General features: G+C 42.9%; 1 protein-coding gene across 1 annotated transcript in view; it reads left to right on the top strand.

Annotated features, from left to right (window-relative positions):
- The first annotated feature begins 610 nt into the window (after positions 1 to 610).
- calb1 (calbindin 1) overlaps positions 611 to 26005 on the top strand; it is a 141385-nt gene continuing 115990 nt past the window's right edge. The window contains exons 1-5 of the mRNA XM_038809082.1: positions 611 to 770; positions 1108 to 1184; positions 2929 to 3003; positions 5085 to 5165; positions 6580 to 6636. Of these exons, the coding sequence (XP_038665010.1) occupies positions 683 to 770; positions 1108 to 1184; positions 2929 to 3003; positions 5085 to 5165; positions 6580 to 6636 (378 nt within the window). The 5' untranslated portion in view covers positions 611 to 682. The remainder of the gene's footprint in view (positions 771 to 1107; positions 1185 to 2928; positions 3004 to 5084; positions 5166 to 6579; positions 6637 to 26005) is intronic.

Genomic DNA, 26005 nt, shown 5'->3' on the forward strand with positions numbered 1-26005 from the left:
TTGCCATCTTGTCCCAATCATATAGTCATTGAGATATCTACTTCTTCCACTCCCCACTCCTACACATACTATTTGCTCGGTTTAGCGAAGAGTTTATTAGATATGGAGTGAACCGTTAATAAGTTTTTCCTGTTTATGTTTAGTTCATTTTCGCCCTGCCCAACACATACCGTGAGTGGCTAAAACGTTTCCAGTGCAAATACAGTGACTATTTAATAAAAATGCATTATTTTCCATTTCCCACGCATGCATTCCGCGGTCAGTATTGTGCAACACCCCCCCCCCCCCCCCCCACTTATCGATTCAGCAAAGCGACAATGAAATGTACAAGGGTCGCCTCTCCTGCAGATAAAGCAATATATATGCTCTAACTGTCCTTCCCCTCCAATGGTTTTGCGAGAGAGTGAACCGTTAACCAAGTGCACACTTCTCCCTCGTCTCCAATCAGGCCCAAAGCCTTGCCCTCCACCCATTCCGTCGCATGACTTTGTCCCTTTCAGCCTGGTGGCGATTCCTCCGCTCTCACCTGCAGCGGCCGCCACTCTGCTGGCGGGAGCGGCGGCGCGTGCGCACGGCGCACGGAGGGCAGGGCTCCGGCGCAGGAGCCGCATTTAGAGGGCGCGCGCTGGCAGGGGCAGCTCAGATTGAAAGCTCCACAGTGCAGGCAAGGTACCGAGCAACCATGGCAGACACCCACAACCTTTACCTGCAAGGGATCGAAGAGTCTACTACGCAGTTTTTGGAAATTTGGCACCACTATGACAACGCTGGTAACTAGATTTATTTTGCAATAAATTAACTCCTCCACACTGCATTGTTTGTTATGCAAAGTGAATACTTTTTTTTAGGTCCATTAATAAGAACGCGCTGTTTGTATTAAACAAACAATGTGTGGACAATAAATGCTGAAAATAACCTGCTATATTTAATTCGCTTATTATCAAAGCTTGGGCAATACTGAAATGTGAAATGTCAGTGTTATCTTAGAAATAAAACCTGGTTTCTCAAGTGGAATATGAGTTGGGCATTTGATTACTTTAATTTGATTACGTAAATTTAAAATTGACTTAACTTTGCTATAAGTGAAAGTATAATTTATAATTTTAGGTCGTGGTTATATTGAAGGAAACGAACTGCAAAATTTCATTCGAGAACTTCAGCAAGCTCGAAAAGGCACTGGCTTAGTAAGTGTTAAACAACTTGAGGGCAGTGCACTTAATGGAATAAACACATTGTGTTTACCAAATTATTGAGATGTAAATGTGCAAATACACTATGAAAGTCTAGTCACCGAAACAATAGGTTTATGGCAGCCGTTTTGTTTGTAAATGCAATTTGTTTAGATGTTCCTTCGTTCCAAAGATTGGACGTGCGGTCGTTTCTGGAATGATAGAAAACCACGAAAACCCAATAACTTCAGGAATTTCTCTGAAGTACGTTGATGAAATTATTTTCGACACTTACTTTGAAGCGGGAACTGTTGCCGTTCCCCAATAGTTTCACTAATGTGGAGCCGAACAACCACCAGCTTAACTAACCCAGACTCAATATATCTGCATTCTGGATTACACTTAAAAATGATTGTAACTAAGGTTGCAAAAGAGCGAAATCTACTTAGTGACAAATGTCACTGAGCAATCCTTTCTCTCTGGCTCCACCTCAGGTGATGATTAGACAGTGTCAGCACTGCTGAAATTCACAATGCAGACAACGTGAGTCAATGGTGTTTGAATTAATACCACGGCCAACAATTATAGAGCAGATAAGACAGGAGATTATATTCACGGGGTATGTTTCTGAAACAGTAACTAAAAAAATTAAAAACATTGACAATGATTAAATAAAACAATGCTATATTAACACATATTTAGTGTGTTTGACACGTTTGTTAACAGTTAAATGAACATGTATAAACTCGAATTTCCGTCAATCAAACCCAGACGTGTGACACCAACGAGAACCATCACAGCGGCAGAAATGGGATACTTTGGTGTCCACTGTTTCCTTGACTACAGACTCCATGTAAAAGCGGCAGTGATAAGAAGAACTCAGTCATTAACACCGACAATGCCTGACAGCAAGTCTCAATCTCTGTAATTATGCCCCATTGTTTAGTATCTCCAAAATAATTTGTCACTGATTTTGAATCGTATCTTTGCATTCGGCGCCCACATAGTGAGCGAGCAGCATTTGTGTTATCTTTTATTCTGATTTGATTTTCTTCCCAAACGGATTCTCTGCACAGAGAAAAATCTTCCGCTGGAGTAGGTCCTGAGCGCGCGCACCTGGACGGAACAGCACAGTGACAGACACCAAGTGGATAAGTTAATGACAAAACCACAGCTTTGGGCGGGATAAATGGAATTCAAGTCCCCGCCCGGCAAATAATATAATTTAATGACGACATTAATAATTTGATGGCAACTCCCTGTTTACAAACTGTTGCATTCACGGTCCAGAGGCATTATCATTCTCCCCTTTGTGCTAAAGCGATTTGGGAAGTCCTGTGGAAATAAACGGCGCCCGATCTCTCGGCAGGACATTGTTTAATGGCATGAATTAAAAAGTTAACTGGTTGAAGTGATTTCTGTTATGGATCGTATAATCGAAGGCGCCGCATATTCTTTTGACAATCATTAAGAAACGTGTTTATTGGTATTTTTCGAAAACTTTTTTCCACTCTCCATCCGCGTTAAGTCCATTCAAAAATATTCATTTTATGCATCCCCGCATTTTATTCAAGGATGCATTTTTCTTCCACTTGAAGGGATATTGGGACTAGCGAGTGAGAAAATGGGGTCGGAGCCCAAGATCAGCCACGATTGTCCCGAATGCTCCCGCTTGTGTTCTACACTGACTAAATATTGTTTTGCAGGACGATGCACTGTTAGTATCATTGGTAACTTGACTAACATGATCAATCCGTAGGAATTATCTGACGGGATGAAAGCTTTGGTGGAGAAGTATGATCAGAGTGCTGATGGAAAGATAGAGCTGGCCGATGTAAGAATTTTCACTTTGCTTTAACTTGATCACATGCATGCTGAAACGTTCATAATAAATTCATGTGGAGAGAGCTGGATCTCATTGTTGCAAATACGTAGTTGCTTTCGGATTCATGTTCGCTTCCCGAAGTTACTCGCAGCAGTACAATATTGATATCCCTGTGGAAAACATAAATTCTTTGTAATAAAAATTGCAAAGTTGAAATGAAAAGCAAAGTTGTTTACAGCTCCAGGGTCCCAGTTCGATTTGTCTGTGCGGAGTCTGCATGTCCTCCCTATGTCTGCATGGGTTTCCTCCCACAGTCCAAAGACGTGCGTGTTAGGTGGATTGGCCATGCTAAATTGCCCTCAGTGGCGTTATTGGGTTACCGGGACAGGGTGGAGGTGTGGGCTTGAGTAGAGGGCACTTTCCAAGGACTAGTGCAGACTCGATGGGCCGAATGGCTTCCTTCTGCTCTGTAAATTCTATGATTCTAAACAATATTTTGATATATTATCAATGAGATTCAGCACCAATTTTTACAGAACTGCCTACATTTAAAATGGGAATTGTGCCAATTTGCATCATCTAATCTCAGATAAACTTTTAAATGTCATTAACAGCCAGCCACTGCAAGAATTTAAAATCACATTATCATTCCTAGACTTTGGCAATCTTGATTGCATGCTCAATGTACATCTGAACTAACATGCATAACAAGTTCATTATATGCAGACACGATAGCCCCGTGACTTGGCTTGGTAAGGTAATTGGCTTTTGCTTATAGTTATATTTATTTAACACATATTTATTTATTCAGCTGAAGCAATTGAGCAGAAATTAAATATTTCAAACAAGGATTGAGGAACAATCTGAGACTGATTCGTGTCTGGACACTATCTGGTGGTTGGATATAGAATATTATTGGCAGACGCTAGTGGCAGATCAGTTGCCTTTTCTTGTTTACAGGGACTGGTAAATTGTCATGGGAGGGAAAAAAAGAAAATGAATTGAAACTGACAAAGAATAAGGGAAGAAATGATTATTTGTTCACCTAACGTCAGGCATAATAAACTTCTGTGAGATTGATACTTGGATATGCATTAAAACTGATTAAAACCATAATTGTGATATATATTCAAAATCCTCATTTTGTCCTAAAAGATTCATAATCTAAATCAAAAGCCCAACTAGAAATGTTCGAAATAGTAAGAATGGTTGGAACAAAAATATTTTATTCTGCAATGGTTTTCAATGAAATGATAAACTATCATGAAAAGCAAGTTTACTGATATTATTCACACCAGTTTAATCAATTTCTTGACTGTAAATGAAAATATTAAAAACCATCTACGTAGATCAATATTTACAACTAAGGGATACGTATGTCTCCTGTTTCCATGGGCTACTGTTCTCAATGAAAATGAGTTTAGACAGGCAAAATCAAATACCAGTAGACATGCATCTGTATCATGAACTACCCTCATTCTGCAGTAACTGGCACAAATTTAACAATTTGCAGTTAGATCCCAAAAGATGGCCAAAGGAAATAATGTCATGTCAGCTGCTGCATCAAAGGGTGTACTTGTGCGATTTGTAGATCAGATATGTTGTCAGGACAACACAGAGCTCTGCGGCACACATAGATCCTAATTGACGAGCTAAATTCTTTGGCATAAATCATGGCTTTAGACATGTAGCAAGCATTTTCAAAATATTACATTGGCTATTTAGGGGACTCAGAAGTTGATCATTGCAACAGTAAAGCTCGAAGTTTCTGATTTTTAAGCAGGCTTTCAGTCGAATAACTGACCTGCATTTTGGCAAATACATAGATGTGTAAATTCTTGTTCAGTGATTTTATTGCATTATCAATAAAATTGGCTCTTTTTAAGAGTACTAATACAGGGTGGCTTAACGCTATGTTAGAATGGTCGGTGATCATTCAGTAATGGCAAGAAGAAGGCACAAGAGAAGGGACCATGTTAAGGAATTCTATAACCTTTGATTTAAGTTGTGGTTTACTATTTGCATCACTAATTTTAATTGAAGGAATTAATTGGACAACAAAGTGTTAACCTAATATTTTATTTTTCTAGCTTGTTCAGATTCTACCTACAGAGGAAAACTTCTTCTTATTCTTTCGACAACAATTAAAGTCAAGCACAGAGTTCATGGAGGTATCATTGCCCTTTCCTATGATTTAAAGAGTTTTCATTCATAGCAGTGACTCTTCAAACACCATCCATGTCCTACCTGAGTGAAAGTTCCATATTACAAATGCTATCTAAAAATGCCCATTACATTGTCATATTACTACATGTGCCTACTGAAATGTCATACCCGCACCTTTAAAATGTGTTTTGGAATGAAGAGAAAACGTGCATGTATTGGAATACATGTCAAAACTAAATTGGAATGATATAGTAAATGAAAAGACTGCCAGTTACAAAAATACATCAGATTTTCAAATTCTGATTATATAATACACACATATGTGAACATCAATACCTTTTATAGAGGTTATTTAGACATGAATGGATACTTTGGTCTTAGACTGCATATTTGTCATAAATTAAACAATTTGTTTTTGTACTCTGCACTTAATGTACAAAGAATCCTAGATTTCCAAAATGCACACATATAGAAAATAGGAGTAGGAATTATTTATTAAAATATGTTATTCTTCAGTGGTTTGGACATTCTATTGATATCACCACTGAAATAAAAATGTACAGTAAGTGCCAGAACATGGTGGTGGTTGCAATAACCTTAGGCTCAATGGAGGATATGCAGGAACAACACATTATCATGATAGGAACATTGGGTGATTTATTAGAAAATAATTTCAAGATGGCATTAGTAGCATATATTATGAAAAACATGAATAGGATTTTCATAGTATGCTGCAACACACATTGTTATGGGAAAAAAATGCAATGCTATATCTTACAAGTTATAATTAAACTTAATTCTCCCATGTTACAGGCAACACTCCAACCTGAAGCAGTGAAAATGGCAGATTTTCTTGTAATGTCAGGAGTCGGAACAGTTTAGGCAACCTGAGATTCTTATATAATGCTTGTAAGGTATATATTACCTTGATGCTGCAAAAGTTAAAACTCAATTTTAAGATTTATCAGGAAGGTGCCAGTCTAAGATTGCATGGTCTCCTCAAGCATGTTTTGGAAGCCAGTTATAGAAACCACTGGCAACAGCTTGGAAGTAAGTTTTATGCTTACTGGTTTGGTTGTAAGGTTTAAGAACAGGCGGTGAAGAATAAAATGGAGTTTAAACATAGAGATAAAAAGAAAAAATATCCAAAAGTATTATGATCAAGAACGTAAAAGCAATTTGACAAGGTCCTAGTCAAACATTTAAAAAAATTACACTACATATTAAAGTCCAACATACAAAGGCAAAGATTGCTACACACACCAATAAAATAAAGTGGTTCTTGTTGACATGAGAGTTGAAATAGATTTTGTCATTTCGAGCAACAATCCCACTAAAGAATATGCCCAGAATTTTGAGCTCATAGTAAATCATAGCTAAATGAAACAAATTGTGCATCTAAAGCATTTTCTTTTTCAGACATGGCGAAGGTATGATGAAGATCATAGTGGCTTCATAGAAGCAGATGAACTGAAGGTAATTACTTATTGTTACATGGATATTGTAGTTGTTAATACTCCAAGAGCTTGAAACCATTCGTGACCTCCTAGTTGAAGTTGCTCTCATCTCTGCAGTGAAGGAGTTGCATGGAAAATATGCAGATTGTATTGTGTGGCTAAGTGCATGGTTAGTTAATTGGTAGCTGATGGAGTTGCTCATATGAATACAATTGACCCCTGTGCCTACCCTGGCACTACAGAATGCAGCTTTCACTGGTATAGATTTAAAAAATCTTCTTTATCAAATAGTTTATGGACTGAAATTTGGTTATGACTTTTTTCAGACATGCTTTCCAACAGGGAGGCCTGAGGTCTGTCCACAAGCAAGCCTCACTCATTTCAGTAATTGGGATGAGCTGTCAGCAGCTAACAACTGTTTCCAGTATTTCAATTTTGTGTTTTCTACCTTGCTTTCAATTAAGTACTGTGTTGGGTGTACAGGGGCAGGGGAAAGGACAATGTGAAGGGGGGATCAAATGCAGGCCAGCAACAGGTCTCGGTGCTGTGACGTTTTTGGCCCCCTTTCCAAATGCCATTCTCTAGTTGCTGACTTCATTCTTCTCCTTGGGAAAAGTCAGAGGCTAAACCAGGTTGTTTGCAATCTTCATGGAGAGGATGTCCTATAGGAATAAAGATAGAGTGTATTTGGTTTGAGTTGAGAAACAATAGAGGTACCATTACACCACTGTACCAATCAATGTGAAAAATATTGAAGAACAGAATTGGGAAATTACAGAGAAATTAATAACTTTAATTATCCCTTTACAGGCTGGCATAATAATAGTGAAAAGGACATGAAAGAGTAACAGTTTCTAAAATATGTTCAGGAGAATGTTCTGTATCAGTATGTTTCCTGTCCAACTGGGAATGAAGCATTGCTGGATCTGGTTCAGGAGAATGACATAGGGCAAGTAGATCAAATATCATTCGGTGAACCTTTACCAACAGTGATTGTTCTATCAATAGGTTTGCTATGAAAGGGACAGAGCACAATCAAGAGTAAAGCTATTAATTGGGGAAGGGTCTATGTCAGTGAGGGTGAATATTGCATTTTTTAAATCTTTCAGGGGATGTGGGCATGACTGGCAAGTCCTTCACTTGTTGCTCATCCCCAATTGCCCTTGAACGCTGCAGCTCACCTACTGCAGGTGTAACCACAGAGCTATTAGGAAGGGAGTTCAAGGATTTTGATCCAGCGACAGTGAAGGAATGGTGATATAGGCCAGGTCCGCTGCCAGATATCTGGCTGCCCAGTCAAAAGTCCATTGATGTTTGATGGGACCTGATGTTACCAGCAGTGGGTGGGGCTGGAAAATCCCATCAATTGTTCCAAGTCAGGATGATGCGTGGCTTGATGGGGAACTTGCAGGTGGTGGTATCCTCATGTGTCTGCTGCCCTTATTCTTCTAGGTGGTAGAGGTCATGGGTTTGGAAGATGGTGTCGAAGGAGCCTTGATGAGTTGTTGCGGTCCACCTTGTACATAGTAAACACTGCTGTCACTATGTATTGGTGATGGAGAGATTGAATCTTTGAGTTGGTGGATGGGTGCCAATCAAGTGGACTAATTTGACTTGAAGTGTCAAGCATCTTGAGTGTAGTTGGAGCCGCACTCAACCAGCCAAGTGGAGAAGATTCCATCATACTCGTGTCTTGTATATGGCGGATAGACTTGGGGCGGGGGAGGGGGGGGTGGGGGGGTTGGCGCTCAGGAGATGGGTTACTAGTCACAGAATTCCCAGCCTTTGAAATGCTGATGTAATTGCACAATGGGCTGCCTTTGTAGAGAAGATGCCTAAGGCAGAGTCTAGGTACATTCCCTGAAGGCGGAAAGGTAAAGCAAGCAAAACCAGGGTTCGTTGAACAAAGGAGTTAAAGTAAAATGATGCACATAAAGCATATGTATGACATGGCAGGTTGATAACCGGGCTGCATAAGAAAGTTCAGAGGAGAAGTGAAAAAAGAAAATAACAGCAGCAAAGCGAAAGTATAGACGAGACTAGCAGGCAACACAAAAGGAACCAAAAGTTTTCTGGAAGCATATAAACATCAAAACCTTGGTAAAATGAGGAATAAGGATGACCATGTAGGAAAAAGGGGATTTTCACATGTAGGCAGAGCACGTGAATGAGGTACTAAATGGCACTTTGCTCCTGCCTTCACGAAGAAAGAAGATGCTCCCCAAGTCATAGTGAATAAAAGAGGGAGATGAGACATAGGATGGGCCACAACATTGTTAATGAGGCATTGTTAAAGAAAGGCTGGCTGTACTTAAAGTTGGAAAGTCACCTGGACCGGATCTGATGCATCCTAGAATACTGAAGGAAGGGTGGAAATTCTAATTCTCCTTCAATACAGGGGTGGTGTCAGTGTATTGGAAAAATGCAAATGTTACACTCAAAAAAGAAAGCAAAGATAATGCCAGCAGCTGCAGGCCTGTCAGTTTAGCCTCAGTATCGCAAAACCTTTCAGAAACAACAAATCGGGACAAAATTAACAGTCACTTGGAAAAATCTGGATTAATTAGAGAAAGCCAGCACAGAGTTTTAAGGGCAAATCTGTTTGACTAATTTGATAGAGTTTTTCAATGAGATAATAGAAATGGTTGTGGATCATGGTTGTTGGCTGTCCATCTATCTCCAAAAAAAAATTGATAAAGTGCCACACAACAGGCATGTCAGCAAAGTCGAAGCCCAAGGAATAAAAGGAAGAATGACAGCATGCACACAACGTTGAGTAGCAAGAAACATAGTGTGGCGGTGAACGGTTGTTCTTTGAACTGGAGGAAGATATTCAGCAGGATTCAGTGTCACTATTAGGACTTCTGCTTTTCGTGATCTAGAATAAACCGAGAGTTGTTTGTGCACATGAAACAAAACTTGGGAGTATTATGAATTACAAGGATAGCGATAGACCTCAAGGGGTCATATAAAGACTGGTGAAATCGGTGGCCGCGTGCTTTTTTACATAGAGCAGCACGGTAGCATAGTGGTTAGCACAATGGCTTCACAGTGCCAGGGTCCCAGGTTTGATTCCCGGCTTGGGCCACTGTCTGTGCGGATTTTGTATGTCCTCCCCGTGGGTTTCCTCCGGGTGCTCCAGTTTCCTCCCACAGTCCAAAGATGTGCAGGAGTAGGTGGATTGGCCTTAATAAATTGCCCTTAGTGTCCAAAAAAATAAGGTAAGGTGGGGTTATGGGGATAGGAGGAAGTGTGGGGATAGGGTGGGGGTGTGGGCTTAGGTGGGGCGCTCTTTCCAAGGGCCGGTGCAGACTCAATGGGCAAAAGGTAAGGTGGGGTTACGGGGATAGGAGGAAGTGTGGGGATAAGGTGGGGGTGTGGGCTTAGGTGGGGTGCTCTTTCCAAGGGCCGGTGCAGACTCGATGGGCCGAATGGCCTCCTTCTGCACTGCAAATTCTGTGAAGAACGCAAAAGTAAGGAAGTTACGGGGAACATTTTCTAAACACACACTTTACTAAAAAAAACACTCCTTTTGATCTTCATCTCAATCTGGGTTGCAGCAATCAATGAAGAATCCAACACTTGCTGTAGTCACTGATTTAATGCATATGTAAGTAGCCTAGTGCCTTTTTAAATCTAGAAAACAGGCATGAAAAGGTCCACTTTCCATTCCATATTTCTGCTACTGTATGAGATTTAACCTTCAGTAGTTTCACTTGTAATAAATGTACTATTCCATGTGAGGATGAGGTCATAACGTTCTTGGCCTAAAGTTTGATCAGTGTATGTCACTATGGGCATGATTTTCTGGCCCTTCCCATCGGTGGGATCTTCTGGTGGTTTCCCTGGAGGTAGGACGGCCGTGCCACTCAAAGCACCGTAGACATCAGTGGGTCTGGCAGCCAATGGCAAGCCGCCTCTGCCGCCGAAAAACACACTCTGGGGGGTCGGAAAATCCCGCCCAATATGGCTGAAATTTCATCTCAGAAAATTCAATTTAAAAAAAATATAAATTTAGAGTATCCAATTCATTTTTCCAATGAAGGGGTAATTTAGCGTGGCCAATCCACCTACCCTGCTCATCTTTTGGGTTGTGGGAGAGAAACCCACGCAGACACAGGGAGAATGTGCAAACTCCACATGGACAGTGACCCAGAGCCGGGATCGAACCTGGGACCTCGGCGCCGTGAGGCTGCAGTGCTACCCACTGCGCCACCGTGCTGCCACAGAAAATTCAATTATAATACGCCCGCATAAATGTATTTTTGTTTACGTAGCAACACTCAGCTCCATCTCATCACCGCTTGATCATTCCGCTATCTCTTCTTTGTTACATTGCTTGTTCAGCAACCAATATTGGAGGAGCAGAGCCTTCTCCCACTTTACTTCGGGGGTGATTCAGTGATATCTTTGCTCCTGGCATAGATCCAGGCGGAACAGGTGCATCATGCATGAGCCCCAAATTGGGCTCTGTGTTGGGCCGGTTGCAAGTCACCCAACACGCTCCACCCGGTGTAATACAGATCTCGCCCTCACTGGGTGAGATCCAGATCTGAATATTGACGTGAGCCTAACAGCTGATTTCAATACTTGGATGCCGGATTAAATATCCGCGTTTGGGAAACCTAATCAGAGTGCTGTTTAGTACACAAACAAGGACCAAGCGTAACAGCACCTGGGCGGGGGGTCTCGCAGTTCATTGGAGATCTCCAGGTAGCCAGTCTCCAGGGACAGCCAGGCACTGCCAGGATGTCCGGGCACTGCCGGGCTGGCAGCAGACTTTAACTTCATTTCAGCCTGCATCTTCTTTATTACCTCATGCACCTATCTAGGTTCCTCTTAAATTCAGAAATACTATTCACCTCAACTACTCTATGGCAACAAATGTTAAATCCTCACTACTCTCTTCAGTGAGCACATTTTTCCTGAATTCTTTTTTGGAGTAATTATTGGCTATCTGATATTTATGGCTCCTAGTGTTGGACACTTCATAAACAGAACATTCTCTCTGTTCTATTGAAAGTTTCATAATTTTAAAGACCTCTCTTAGGTCACCTTTTGTAGAGAAGAAAAAAACAACTTCTCTTCCTTCCAAATGTCACTGCCATGCAGCAATGTGCTGAGGATACAGGCCTTATAGATAAATATCTTGGTCCTGTGAGCCCATTTTGTTAGTTGGCTAAAGTTGGTGGCTGCTTGTCTGATGGGTGCGCAGATATCATTGAGAGACATCCATGAATCGTCTCCTTCGTCTCCAATTGCATAAATTCGCGCGCAACAGCCGCAGCAGCCGGCTTTTAACAATGCCGGCTGCGAGCGACCTTCAAAATGACGGCCGCGACCATATAAAAAAAATGTGGGCGCACTGCGCATCCGTGCCCACTCATCGGTGGTTCTGCGCATGCGCACCGATGAATGGGCATGCATGCGCAGTGCACCCACATTTTTGTATATGGTCGCGGCTGTCATTTTGAAGGCCACTTGCAGCCGGCATTGTTATAAGCCGGCTGTTGCATGCTAATTTGCGCAATTGGAGACGAAGGAGAAGATTGGGCGCGATTCTCCCAAACCGGGAGAAATCGTAAGGCTGGCGTTAAATCCGGGCGGGTTTGACGCCAGCCCCCCCCCTTCCCGACCGGGAACCGATTCTGGTCCCCGGTCGGGGCTAGCATCCCGACGCCGTAAACTCCGGCATCGCGGGCTTAACGAATATCGTTAAGCCCGCTTGCCAGAGTTAGCGCCGGCTGACGCGTCATATGACGTCAGCCGCGCATGCGCGGATTGGAAGACTCCAACCCGCGCATACACGGATGACGTCATCGCGCATTTGCGCGAAACCCGCGCATGCGCGGGCCGGGATGCCCCTCAGCCGCCCCGCGAATGGATACTGCGGGGCGGCGGAAGGACAAAGAGTGCGCGGGCATCGGGCCCGCTGCCCGTGATCGGTGCCCACCGATCGCGGGCCCATGGCACCCTTGGCACGGCCGTGGTACTGCCGTGCCAATCGGTGCCATGGTTTTAAAAATCGACAGTTTACGGCCGTTTTTACGAACGGCCAGACCAGGTGTGTTTGCCGTTCGTAAAAACAGCCATAAAGGGCTGGGAACTCGGCCCATCCATCAGCTGAGAATCGCTGCCGGCCGTAAAAAAACGGCGGCAGCGATTCGTATCGGGAGTCGGGCGTGGGGGGGGGGGGAGAATAGTGGGAGGGCGTCAGAACAGCGTGGCCGTAAAATTTTACGAGCCACGCTATTCACTGCACCGTCGGGAGTGCGGAGGATCGCGCCCATTGTTTTTTAAATTTCATGTAACGTTCCTACCTGAAGGGAGGCAGAGGGCAGGTCACGCCCCCCGAACGTTGACATCTTTGGGCGCGATTGCGATTCCTCCATTTTGTCAGCAGCAAACAAGTTAAGAGAAAATGGTGCACCGCGAAAGTCGGCTGGCATGGGTCGTGAAGGTCGGCCGGCGTGGGTTGCGAAAGTTGGCCAGTTGGAATAAAAGTTTGAAAAATACTGGTATAGATTGATCCAAACTTTTAGGGACAGCATCTTGTTGTCGTCTGCACAACTGTCTCTGCTAGTATGAAATTTTCACATGCTGTAGCATTAGGAAACAGGATGTAAGCCAGGTCAGCTGTGTTCTTCACTTTGACAGGAGTCATTTCTGCAAGGCGGGTTTCAAATCATTCTTTGTTTCTTTGCCATATGTGGTTAGAGCAGCGTCGTAGGTAATTGACTGCAAAGAGATCCATGTTTCATCAGCATTATCTAGTGAACACTCAGCTGGAAGAGGTTGCCTAGGAACTTCAGAGAACTTAGTTATTCATCGTATATTAACACACCCAATATGTTGCTACATACAACACACTTTTCCAGCTCTTAAAAACTACCACACGATTCTTTATATTGATAATATAATTGACAAAAAAGCTTCCAAGTGGAAACAGACATCACAACTTAAAGAAGGTGAGTCCTGTACCCTGACAATAGCCAGGGCAGAGTGCCCATCAGTTTCAAGTGTTCTCCTCAGCAGCAATCAAAAACAAAACCTCCTTCCAACTGTATACTCCAATTATGATGACTATGCATTTTACTCATTGTGCATCTAAATTATTCTGCATCAATACATAGTTTTATCAGATGTGGTGATGAATTATTTAAAAATAATCTTACAAAGGAAGGACATCGCAGCACTGGTGAGGGTGCTGTAAAGATTTACGAGAATAGTTCCAGTGATGAAATACTTTGATGTCATGGAGGGATTGGGGAAGCTTGGGAATGCTCTCCTTAGAGAAGGTTCAGAGGAGATTTGATGTAAGTGTTCAAAATCGTGAGGGATCTAGATAGAGTAGATAGGGAGAGACTATTCCCATAGGTGGAAGGATCGAGAACCAATGGATTTAAGATGATTTGCAAAATTAGCAAAGGCAATCATGGACTCGACAGGCCAAATGGCCTCCATTTGTGCAGTAATGATTCTATGAAAATAATGTCGCCAAAAAAGCTCAGAAGTAGCAAGGAATCTGTTTATTATTCACAGGCAAACAGATAGGTGTAATAGCAGTGGAATATTCATACATAAAGAATGCATGCTGAAGCCCAGTAATAACTCTTTATGATGTTAGAATATCACCATTTTTAATAAGTCAATGTCTATTAAAAGTATTGTTTAAAATAGGGGACAGAGGATTTGGAGAGGTAAAATAGCAAGCACCTAGAAATTATGGTCATAATTGCTGACTGAGTGGAGGTTCCATAGAACAGTTACCCAATCTGCGCTTGGCCGCCCCAATGTAGAGAAGATCACACTGTGAGCAGCAAATATAGTGGGTCAAACTGAACTCTAAACACAAATCACTGCTTCACTAGGAAGGAGTTAGAACATAGAACATAGAACAGTACAGCACAGAACAGGCCCTTCGGCCCTCGATGTTGTGCCGAGCCATGATCACCCTACTCAAACCCACGTATCCACCCTATACCCGCAACCCAACAACCCCCCCCTTAACCTTACTTTTTAGGACACTACGGGCAATTTAGCATGGCCAATCCACCTAACCCGCACATCTTTGGACTGTGGGAGGAAACCGGAGCACCCGGAGGAAACCCACGCACACACGGGGAGGACGTGCAGACTCCGCACAGACAGTGACCCAGCCGGGAATCGAACCTGGGACCCTGGAGCTGTGAAGCATTTATGCTAACCACCATGTTACCATGCTGCCCTTGTTCTTGGGGCCCTGGTCATTGAGGAGAGAGGAGGTGAAAAAGCAGATTCAACACCTGCAATTGCATGGAAAGGAGTCCCGGGAAGGAGATGAGATGTTGGGGGTAATTGAGGAATGGGCCAGGGTGTCATAGGGGAATCGATCCCTTTGGGATGCTGACTGAGGAGAAGAGGAGAGATGTGTCTCGAGGTGGCATCATGCTGGAAGTGGCAGGAATGATGGAGGATGATCTGTGGAGGCTGGTGGGTTGAAGGACACGAACCAGGGGAACACTATCTTCGTTCTGGGATGGAAGAGAAGGGGTGAGAACAGATGTGCAGGAAGTGGACTGGCACAATTGAGAGCCCTGTCAATCATAGTGCAGAAGGAAATCCTCAGCTGAGAAATAACAAGACATGAGAAGTGATGTTATGAAAGGTTGCATCATCGGAACAGATAGGGCAGAGAAACTGTGAGAATGGAATTGTGTTCTTATTGGAAAAAGGGTGTGAGGAAGTGTAGTCAAAGTAGTTATGGCAGTCAGCGAGCTTGTATTAGTAGAAATGGAGACAGAGAAGTTAAGGAATGCGACTCATAAATCAATAATTTGGTTGAGGGAGCCAAATGTAATATTTCCAAGTTTGCTGATGACACAAAACTTGGTGAAATGTGAGTGGTGAGGAGGCTGTCAAGAGACTTCAAGGTGATTTAATTAAGTTAAATGATTGGGCAAATACATGGCAAATGCAGTAAAAGGTGGATAAATGTGAAATTTTCCAGTTCAGTATGAAAAACAGAATGGCGGAGTATTATTTAAATGTTGATAGTTGGAGAAATGTTGAAGTACAAAGGGACCTTTGACTTATACATAAATCAATGAAAGCAAGCATTAAGGTGCAGCAAGCAGTTAAGAAGGCAAATGGTATGTTGGCCTTCATTGCAAGAGGACTTGGCTACAGATGGAAGGTTGTCTTAGTGCAGCTGTACAGGGACCACCACCGGAATATTGTGTGCAGTTTTGGTCCCCTTACCTAAGAAAGGATATACTTGACAGCAAAGTTTCACCAGGCTGATTTCTGGGATGGCAGGATTGTCATAAAATGAGAGACTGAGTGGACTAGGCTTGTATTTACCGGAGTATAGAAGAATGAGAGGGGATCTCATTGAAACATATAAAATTTTGACAGGGCTGGACAGACTGCATGGAGGGATGTTATTTCTCTCTCCTGGCTGGAGTGTCTAAAACAAGGGGTCACAGTCTCAGAATGTGGGGCAGACCATTTAGGACTGAGATGAGGAGAAATGTCTTCACTGAGAGGGTGGTGACCTTTGGAATTCTCTTCCACAGAAAGCTGTGGAGGCGAAATCACTGAATATATTTAAGAAGGAAATAGATAGATTCCTAGAGTCTAAAAGGGACGAGTGTTATGGAGAGTGGCATTGAGATAGAGGATCAGTCATGATCACATTGAATGGCTGAGTAAGCTCGAAGGACTGAACCTACTCCTGCTCCTATTTTCTATGTTTTTATGAATGGCAGGAGTGGTGGCCTGACAGCGCCAAGATGGCGGCTTTTTGTGTGAACAAACCGGGTTTATTGATAACGAGACAACGGTATAGAAGCTACTGGCCTCACTGCCCTGGAGCAGCATGGAGCTACTGTTCCTGCCTTTACATCTTTACTACATTGGTCCCTGATGCATTTTGCCAAAGGAGGGAACTCCACCCTCTAGGGCAGGGGTGGGCAAACTACGGCCCACGGGCCGCATGCGGCCCGCCAAAGGTATTTCTGCGGCCCACCAAGTCATTTAGGTTAATGGGGGGGGGGGGGGTGCTGTTGGGTTACTTACTGGTATAGGGTGGATACGTTGACTTGAGTAGGGTGATCATTGCTCGGCACAACGTCGAGGGCCGAAGGGCCTGTTCTGTGCTGTACTGTTCTATGTTCTATATGAGGCGCCCAGAATCATAACCGGGTGAAGTAATTATTTTACTTAACATACTATGCGGCCCTTTGTGAATTGTGAATTTCTGAATGTGGCCCTTGCACGGAAAAGTTTGCCCACCCCTGCTCTAGGGTAATCACCCGCTCTTGTTCCCCATTTGTTCCCAGAGCCAGATGACCCTCGTCTGCTGCACTGTTATTAAGACACAGGCACCTTAATCCACTACATCTCTCTCTCGTTAACATTTTCACACAATCTTCAAAATTAATCTACTCAACCCAAATTCTACACAAACATTATGCACACAAGTTAAACATTTGTAAATCCATATAGTGATTGTTCATGGATGAGGTCTTGAGGCTTGCATTTAACAAAACACTTTTACTAGTAGGCTTCAAATATTCACACTTCGAAATTGGGACTTTCCATGGAGGCTTGCTGTTTCTCGAGTCCTGTTCTAGACTCTGCGCTGACCAAAGTCTACATACTTTACTCTATGGATGGTATCACTCTCTAAACCTCTGTTGATCCTTTTCTCTGTCAAGTACCTTACTCTACAATGCCTGCAGGTATCCCCCATAGTCTTAAGTCTTGACAGCTCATTCTCAAACTCGGTCTGTCACCTATGAAGGCAATGTTTATGGTATTTCAGTCGTGTGATAAAGTCCCTTCTCATTCTCGCATTTCTATTTGCATCTTTCCCATCAACCATGTTACCATATTAGCTCTTATGCATATCTATTAATGTGACCATTTTAGTGATCTGACATGTCATCTCAGTTTTCTTCATTTTCTGCATTAACTGACTTTCTGCTTGGCATGAGGTGCCCTTTATCCCATACGTGGACATGAGGAGTTCTTTATACCATACATCCGCTTCTTCCTCCACCCAACTGTTGCCAACCCAAACTCAGTTGAAATCTAATGTGTCTGTATCCAATGCTTGAGCTGTTCTCCTTGGTTTCTGATCCTTCTGCTCAGTGTGCGATAGTTTAACTTTTAGTCTACCTGTCTCATGAAAATGTTGCTCCATCAGCATTCCAACCTTTACTTCCAGCTCTTTACGGGAAATTCCTATTCCACTGACTTTTCCGCCATCTTAATATTCTGTTACTGTGCAGCTCAGTGTTCTTCATCGATCACCGTGGCTTTCTTCCAGTCATAATAACCTTCTCTTCCCAAAAGGATCACAACCATTCTCTTCCAATAACATTTGATAATGATCTCTCCATTCTCATGCTGGACCATTGCCACATTCCTTTTGTTATGGTTGCATTGAAGTCTACTTCTACATAGAAGTATGTAGGGACAGTATAGGTAGCATAGTGGTTAGCACAATTGCTTCACAGCTCCAGGGTCCCAGGTTCGATTCCCGGCTTGGGTCACTGTCTGTGCGGAGTCTGCACGTTCTCCCCATGTGTGCGTGGGTTTCCTCCGGGTGCTCCGGTTTCCTCCCACAGTCCAAAGGTGTGCAGGTTAGTTGGATTGGCCATGCTAAATTGCCCTTAGTGTCCAAAATTGCCCTTGTGCTGGGTGGGGTTACTGGGTTATGGGGATAGGGTGGGGGTGTGGGCTTGGGTAGGGTGCTCTTTCCAAGAGCTGGTGCAGACTCAATGGGCTGAATGACCTCCTTCTGCACTGTAAATTCTATGAATAAGAGCATAGAACATACAGTGCAGAAGGAGGCCATTCGGCCGATTGAGTCTGCACCGTCCCATTAAGCCCTCACTTCCATCTTTTCCCCATAACCCAATAACCCCTCCTAACCTTTTTGGACACGAAGGGCAATTTAGCATGGCCAATCCACCTAACCTGCACCTATTTGGACTGTGGGAGGAAACTGGAGCACCCGGAGGGAACCCACGCAGACATGGGGAGAACATGCAGACTCCGCACAGACAGTGACCCAGTGGGGAATCGAACCTGGGACTCTGGCGCTGTGAAGCCACAGTGCTAGCCACTTGTGCTACTGTACTGCCCTGCGTTCAATATTTCTTCCTTCCTTTTGTTATGTTTATCGTACACTTCTCCTGAATTGCTAAATTGTCCCAACAGTGTGTTATTTCTTTGGATTATCCATTGCTCTGAATTCTGCAGCAACCTCAAATACTGGACAATTTCTGCCTCTTTGCAGAATGCCAAGTTCTCAAGTTAATTTATATTTTCCACATGACTGGTAGTTGATAATTCGATTGGATCTCCAAAGAATTCCCATTATTGGCTCTTGTAAACATCCAAGTGCTTAAGTACATCTTCCTGGTCTTCAGTACTCAAACTTCCATTAATCTTCAGTGGTTGAATTTCATCTTTTAAATCTCTAAGACTTCTCTCCAGTGACACAATCGTGGTACCCTCTATTTGAAGTATGGTAGCTCTGTTCTTTAAGAGAACCTCAATGCATTGTTTACAATCAGAAATTTAATTGGTCAATGTTTCAAACTCGGTTTATAAGGCAGGGTGTTCAATTTCTTTCTTGGACAAAAGCTATTTCAACTGATCAATCTTATTTTTCATGAACTTTGAATGTTTTTTGTAGTAGATGTGCAGGATGTCCTACATGAACACCATGGATCACATCTTAAACATAGAAACTGAAAACAGGAGCTGGAGGAGGATATTTGGCCCTTTGAACCTGCTCCACCATTCATCATGATCATCCAACCCAATAGCCTAATCCTGCTTTCCCCCATATCCTTTGATCACCTTCATCCCAAGTGCTATATCTAACTGCTTCTTGAAAACATACAATGTTTTGGCCTCAACTATCTTCTGTGGTAACTAATTCCACTGGCTCACCACTTCCTGGCTGAAGACATTTTGTCTGATCTCTGTCCTAAATGGTCTACCCCATATCCTCAGACAGTAACCCCTGGTTTTGGATACACCAACCACCAGAAACATCCTTCTTGCATCTACCCTGTCTAGTCCTGTTAGACCATTATAGGTTTCTATAAGTTTGTCCATTATTCGTCAGAACTGCAGAGAATACGATCATAACCGATTCAATCTCTCCTCAAATGTCCACCCTGCCATCCCAAGAATCAGTCTGGTAAATCTTTGCTGCACTCCCTCCAAAGCAAGAACATCCTTCCTGAGATGAGACCAAAACTGCACACAATATTCCAGGTGTGGCCGTGTGCAATTACAGTAATACATCCCTATTCCTGTCCTTGAATCCTCTTGCTATGAAGGCCAACATACAATTTGCCTTCTTTACTGCCTGCTGCACCTGCAGGTTCACCTTCAGCAACCGGTGAATGAGGACACCCAGATCTCGTTGCACATTCCCTTCTCCTAATTTATGGTAATTCAGATAATAGTCTGGCTTCCGTTATTCCTACCCAGGTGGATAACCTTGCATTTATCAAAATTATACTGCATCTGCCATTCATTTGCCCTTTCACTCAACTTGTCCGAATCACACTGAAGCATCTCTGCACCCTCCACACAGCTCACCCTCCCACCCAACTTTGTCTCATCTGCAAACTTGGAGATATTACATTTCTTTCCTCATCCAAATCATTAATATATGTTGTGAATAGCTGGGGTCCCAGTGTCAATCCCTGTGGTCCCCATTAATCACTGCCTGCCATTTCGAATAAGATGCAATAATTCCTCCTCTTTGTTTCTTGTCTGCCAAGCTTCTATCCATTTCAATACACCACCCCTAATCCCATGTTGTCAAAGTCAGTATTTTTCCCACTTCTGGACTGTGATAGAAAGATTCAACAACGCTCGTTAAGAAAACAAAACAAGGCTTTATTTACGAATTACAACTGCATGCAGAAATGGCTGAAACTTGAAGTTAGGCAGCAGTCAGTACAAACTGCTGTTTCCTTCTCAAGTCCGCCCTTTCACAGAGAATCAGCTCAGCATTTATACATTATCAGAATCAAGATTACGTGACTACAGCTTGGTCAGGAATTCGATCAGAAGTATAAACATAAGCAATATCATAAAACAGGCATCACCTTGCTGACCTTTCAGGACTCTGTCCCGTCACTCAGATCATTATTTTGTCCTTTGATGGAATGTTTAAGAGTCGGAAGAGACTTTCTCTGACCCTATCTTGTTGTATTTGGGTTATGACAAGTTAGTCTTATCAGAATTTGCGGAGCCCAGGCATTTCGGAACAGCTCAACTTTTTCTGATCTTATTCAGGCTTTAGGTCATGCAAAGTCAGCTTTTCTTACATTGTATCAAACATTTTGACCGGTCTTCCTATTGACCAGATTTCCCATCATACCATTACTTAATTCGTACCATATCACAATGTGCTTTCGTTTTACATGCTAATCTCTTATGTGGGACTTTGTCAAAAGCCTTCTGAAAGTCCAAATATACTACATCCACTGCCTCCCCCCCTCAATAACTCTCCTCGTTACATCCTCAAAGAATTCCAGTAGATTTGTCAAGCATGATTTCCCGTTCATAAATCCATACACACTCTGTCCGATCCTGCCACTGTTTTCTAAGTGCTCTGCCACAAAATATTTGATAATAGGTTCTAGAATTTTCCGCACTACTGACGTCAGGGGTACTGGTCTATAATTCTCTGTTTTCTCTCTGCACATACTTTTTAAATAGTGGAGTTACATTAGCTACCCTTCAATCTGCAGGAACTGTTACAGAGTCTATAGAATCCCGGAAGATGACCACCAACGCATCTTTGATGCGTTTCACTCTGAAACTAGCAGTTCTGTCATTCATCACAAAACTGATAGCCTTCATTACGATGGGATTTTGTTGGCTCTACTCGAATTCCCTTCCATGACTACTGTGTTGGGTTCTGCTTGTGCTTTTTATCTCAATCCCCTTTTTTCCTTCTGGCTCTAACTCTAGCTCTCTTACCACTGGCTGGTGAATGTTGCACTGTTTCTTGCTGGCCTCTTCTTCCTCTTCTTCCTCTTCTACCTTCAGCCTGGTGCTTGTTTTTTTCCCCTTGACTTTGATGTAGCTGGGCTGCTTCCCATTTAGATTAGGTCAACACACTTTTTATTCCTTTTCTACTTGCTGCAGTTTTCAGTTGGGTTCATCTAACTCTTTTTCTGTTCACTCTTAGCAATCCTTCTGTTGTCTCCTGTCTTACTTTTTGACTGATTATAGCTTGACCGTTTGCTAGTATTTCATTGCCAAAACTTCCACGGAACTTCTCATTACGATAGAAAGGGATGGAATGTAACTGAGCCTCAGTGCCTTCAGATCTTAATTTAATCCTTTAAGGTCTTTTGTTGCCCACTTCCTGGGTCCCTCTCCCTCTCCAGGTTCGGGGTCAAACACTGCTCCCCCCTCTTCGGGGTTTCTTTTACTGCTTGAGTCCGGCGTTGCCTCTCCCTTGAGGACTTATTATCTCCTCTGAGCTCCAGCATTGTCTCTTGCTCAAGGTCTTCACTACCTTCCCTAAGGCTATTCATTGCTTACAGACCTTTTTCAAAGTTGCCCTCCATCTGGGGTCTTCTCTGACTTTCTGGTTGCACATTAATGTTGTACAACTTTGAATGCATTACCATTTTAAAACCATCAAACCCATTTTTTTGCTCACTGTTTGCTGTTCCTCTCTCTTGCTTTTGGCAGGAACTGCAGCTCCTCCTTATGGACGCCCTTCTAACCTGTTTCACTTCTCTTCTTTTCGGTGGAAAAACTTTGTCAATGATTTCCACAACTCTTCTCTAAACCTTTCTGCCACCTAAGAAAAAGTTTGTTTTCTCCCATTGTGCCTTTTTTTGTCAGTTTCATCAATGGATCCAACGCTGTTGGAATCCATAGCGCTATATTTTAAAACCTTTCTTCACTTCAGTGCCCCCCCCCCCCCCCCCTCCCCCCTGGCCACCCGCCTCCCAAGCAGGTTCTGCTCAGATTGGTCACTTGGAGTCTCAGCCTCTTCACATTTGGGACAGGGTTCTGCAGTTCTTTGGGGCATTTTTACATTTTGGCATTGTTCCCTGTGCTCTCCTTTCTTCTTGGTTTTCCTCTTTAACTTCAGTTTTCTTTTTCTTGAACTTGCGATCACGGCTGTTGCCCTAGAACTGATGTGGCGGACAAAGAAACACTTACACGAGATATTTTGTACAAATCACTCTTTATTATTGTTTACAGCATTTGATAAACAATGAACTGCTCGTTACTTCACTTAAATCACTTGGTAAAGTACTGATTACATGTTACAATAAATCAGAAAACTCAGGGCTTGGAGTTAATACTACCCGTTTTTAGGTGAGGTGATCAGTCTCTCTTTGATATGTGCCTTCTTCACTGAGTCCGGGACTCATTGTGGTCTTCGCGATGGTGGGTCCTGCAGGTCATTGCTGGGGAGGCTTCAAACCTTCCCCTTTTATATCATATCTTCTAGCATTGAGAAAGCTTTTAGCCACGTATACAGATGATCTGTTCACCCAATATGCATTCAGGTGAGTCTTTCCTTCCTTCAAACTTCAGTTTAACCAAATACTCACCAGTTGGCTCTATCCTCATATTGGATTTATCCTCATCGCTAATGTGGTGGCCTAGCGGCGGCAAGATGGAGGTTCTTCGTGTGACCAGAGTTTATTGACAACAAGGAATAATTCTGCAGAGGCAACTTCCCTGGAGAAGCACGGAGCTGTTGCTCCAGCCTTTAAATCTTTACTGTATGGTTCCCCGATGTATTCTTCCAAAAGAGAGGACTGCATCCTCTTAAATGATCAACCGCTCTCGGCCCCCATTTGTCCCCAGAGCCACTTGACCCTCCTCTGCTGTACTGTCTTAAAGAGAGTACCTCAATCCACTACAGAAGGGAAGAGCCAGAGATGGACCATGTGAATGTGAGAAATTGGAAGCAAATTTGATGAAGTTGTTCGGTTTAATTAGTCAATGCTATTCAGTCTACTCCTGTAATGATTGTTCTGCTTTCTACTGCTAAGCTACTTTTAAATGCTGGCTTACAAATTTATTGAACACCTTTGCCTAAACATTTGAAGGAAATATGGATTGCCTTACACCCTGAGTTGCATTCCAAGAACCAAAAGAGATAGGCTGGTAAAAATAAGCCAACTTGTTGCTTATCAAGATTAGATTCAATACTGTACGCTTTCATTTTTATTAATAGTCTCTTTTGCAGTGTCCTTATTAACGATTTCCTGGAAGTCCCTATTAACCGCAGATACCATCATATCCAGCATACTACTTAGCTCCTAATTTTGTTTAAAACTAGATTGGTTCTGTTTTTGAATTTCACTGTTAGCAGATTTTGTTCACTAGTTAGCAGATTTTCTTCACTAATGCTATTAATTTTGGTTATCAACCACATGAAATTGTGAAGTAAATGCAATGGCTGAAATACAGCAAATGAAACAGAACTAGACGTACTGTATTTATTATCACCAGCAAATCTCCAATCGTGTTGCTCATCGGAGACAAAAATACATCATTGTATACAATCACACAATTACAGCATATAGCGCAGTGAATTCCCGGGTGGCGGAGAATTTCTGCCACGGCAGGGGCGGGATTTTTGCCGGCCCCGGGCGATTCTCCGACCCTGCGGGTGCTCGGAGAATTTCGCCCCAGATTTCAGATAATCAGGCAAGTGCTTGATTAACAGGTCAGCGAAAAATGTTGAGATGTTATGAAACTCACATCCTTCTGGAGAGGGGGGAGTTGAAAAATGAATATTTGAAGATTGTTTTGCATCTGTAAGAAAGAGCCGAGTATAGGAGATAGCATGTGTAGTTTATTTTAATGTTGTTTCCCAGGATTGGTTCGCATTCTTAAGGAAGTGAGTCCTGGGAGTCAATCTTGTCAGCAGAAATTGGGTTTGGCTGAATGTGTTTGTCTTGTCAATTCACCTGAGCTAAAATCATTTTACATGTGATTAAGAGCGAATAAAAGACTTCCAGAAAAGTATTAGCAGGGAAAGGTTTGTACCACATGCAAAGCTTTCAGTACATTAGGGAATCTCCGTGCCGTTAGATGATATTCTCTTTTATGCTAAGTGTTAAATATTATCAGGACCGATGATTTAGCATGATTGAAATAATTCAAATTTGATTGTGTTTTATTAGAGTATCTGTAGGAATATTAGAAAGTTTGAGTGTCCGATTGATTACTATTAAATGTTTAACCATGTAACGGAACATGGTAGAGAAAATGCTCTAGGTAGGAACTACATGTAACACTGTAGAGAGGATGGCTCTGTGGGTATTGGAGCATGTGTACTGCAATTTATGGGTTCCTGAGGGTCACATCAAGCTGGTAGGCATTGTAAAATAGGAAATATGTGCCAGGACCAGCACATGAGAAGTGTTTGTGTATTGGAGCACTGCAAGAGTCTGGGATCCAGGCGGATGGGGGAGTGTTCCTCTACTGCAGAAACTCTGGAAAGTGTGAACCAGGTTTAGCAGAGAAGGAGGGTAATGGTTTGTGGGGTGAGGGGGTGCTAGAGAGGAGGCAGGAAGCAGGTTTGAGGAAGCAGCGGGGAGTGAGAGCAATTCCCAAGGTTGCAAGAATGGGCGTTAACATTAGCAATAGGTGGAAGGCAAGAATGGATGTGCAATGAGGAGTAAGAAGAATTTATAAATATATTGAAGCGTGGAAAGCACATTATAGTAAGTGAGGATGACACAATAAGTGCAAAGGTTTAATAAAATAAAAGATTACTACATGATCACCTATAGCATTTCTCATCATATGTCACATGGTGAATATTGCAGTGAATGAGGAGGCCCAAAGAAGTGAGTCAAAAGCAGTATATTTCTTGCTCACAGCTAGGAAACACAGCAACTATGTAACAGTCCAAGTCCCAACTGGGACCTAAGATGCTAAGATCCTAAGATCCTTCCTGGGCCGGCTTTTATCTGGGTGAATTAATGAGTCCACTGTTGGTCCTCCGTCTCTCAGTGTGGGTACTTGTACTCCACGAGTCCCACAGGGAGATCAATCAGGTCCTCATCATAGGACACATGTGGGTTATATCATCCCTCCCACCAAATGTGCGTATGACCCTCTTTTGCAGCGAATAGAGGAGATTGTCTTCCACGCTGTCCCGCAGTTGTGCCGCTGGCTGTTGTGGGGTTGGGTCGGAGGAATATAACGTGTCAGGAAACCATTGGCAATCAATCCCTGGCAATGCCATTGTCCGAAAACCTGGATGCCTGAGTCTCCATGTTGGATCCTGACTCCTCCACTTCATACATGTCAGTGTTAGGGCCCACTAGGGGATAATGTCTCCAGACCCGTTTGTGTCAGACCAGCAGGGT

Source organism: Scyliorhinus canicula, chromosome 10 (genome assembly GCF_902713615.1).
Source record: "Scyliorhinus canicula chromosome 10, sScyCan1.1, whole genome shotgun sequence".
In the NCBI taxonomy this organism is placed as follows: Eukaryota; Metazoa; Chordata; class Chondrichthyes; order Carcharhiniformes; family Scyliorhinidae; genus Scyliorhinus; species Scyliorhinus canicula.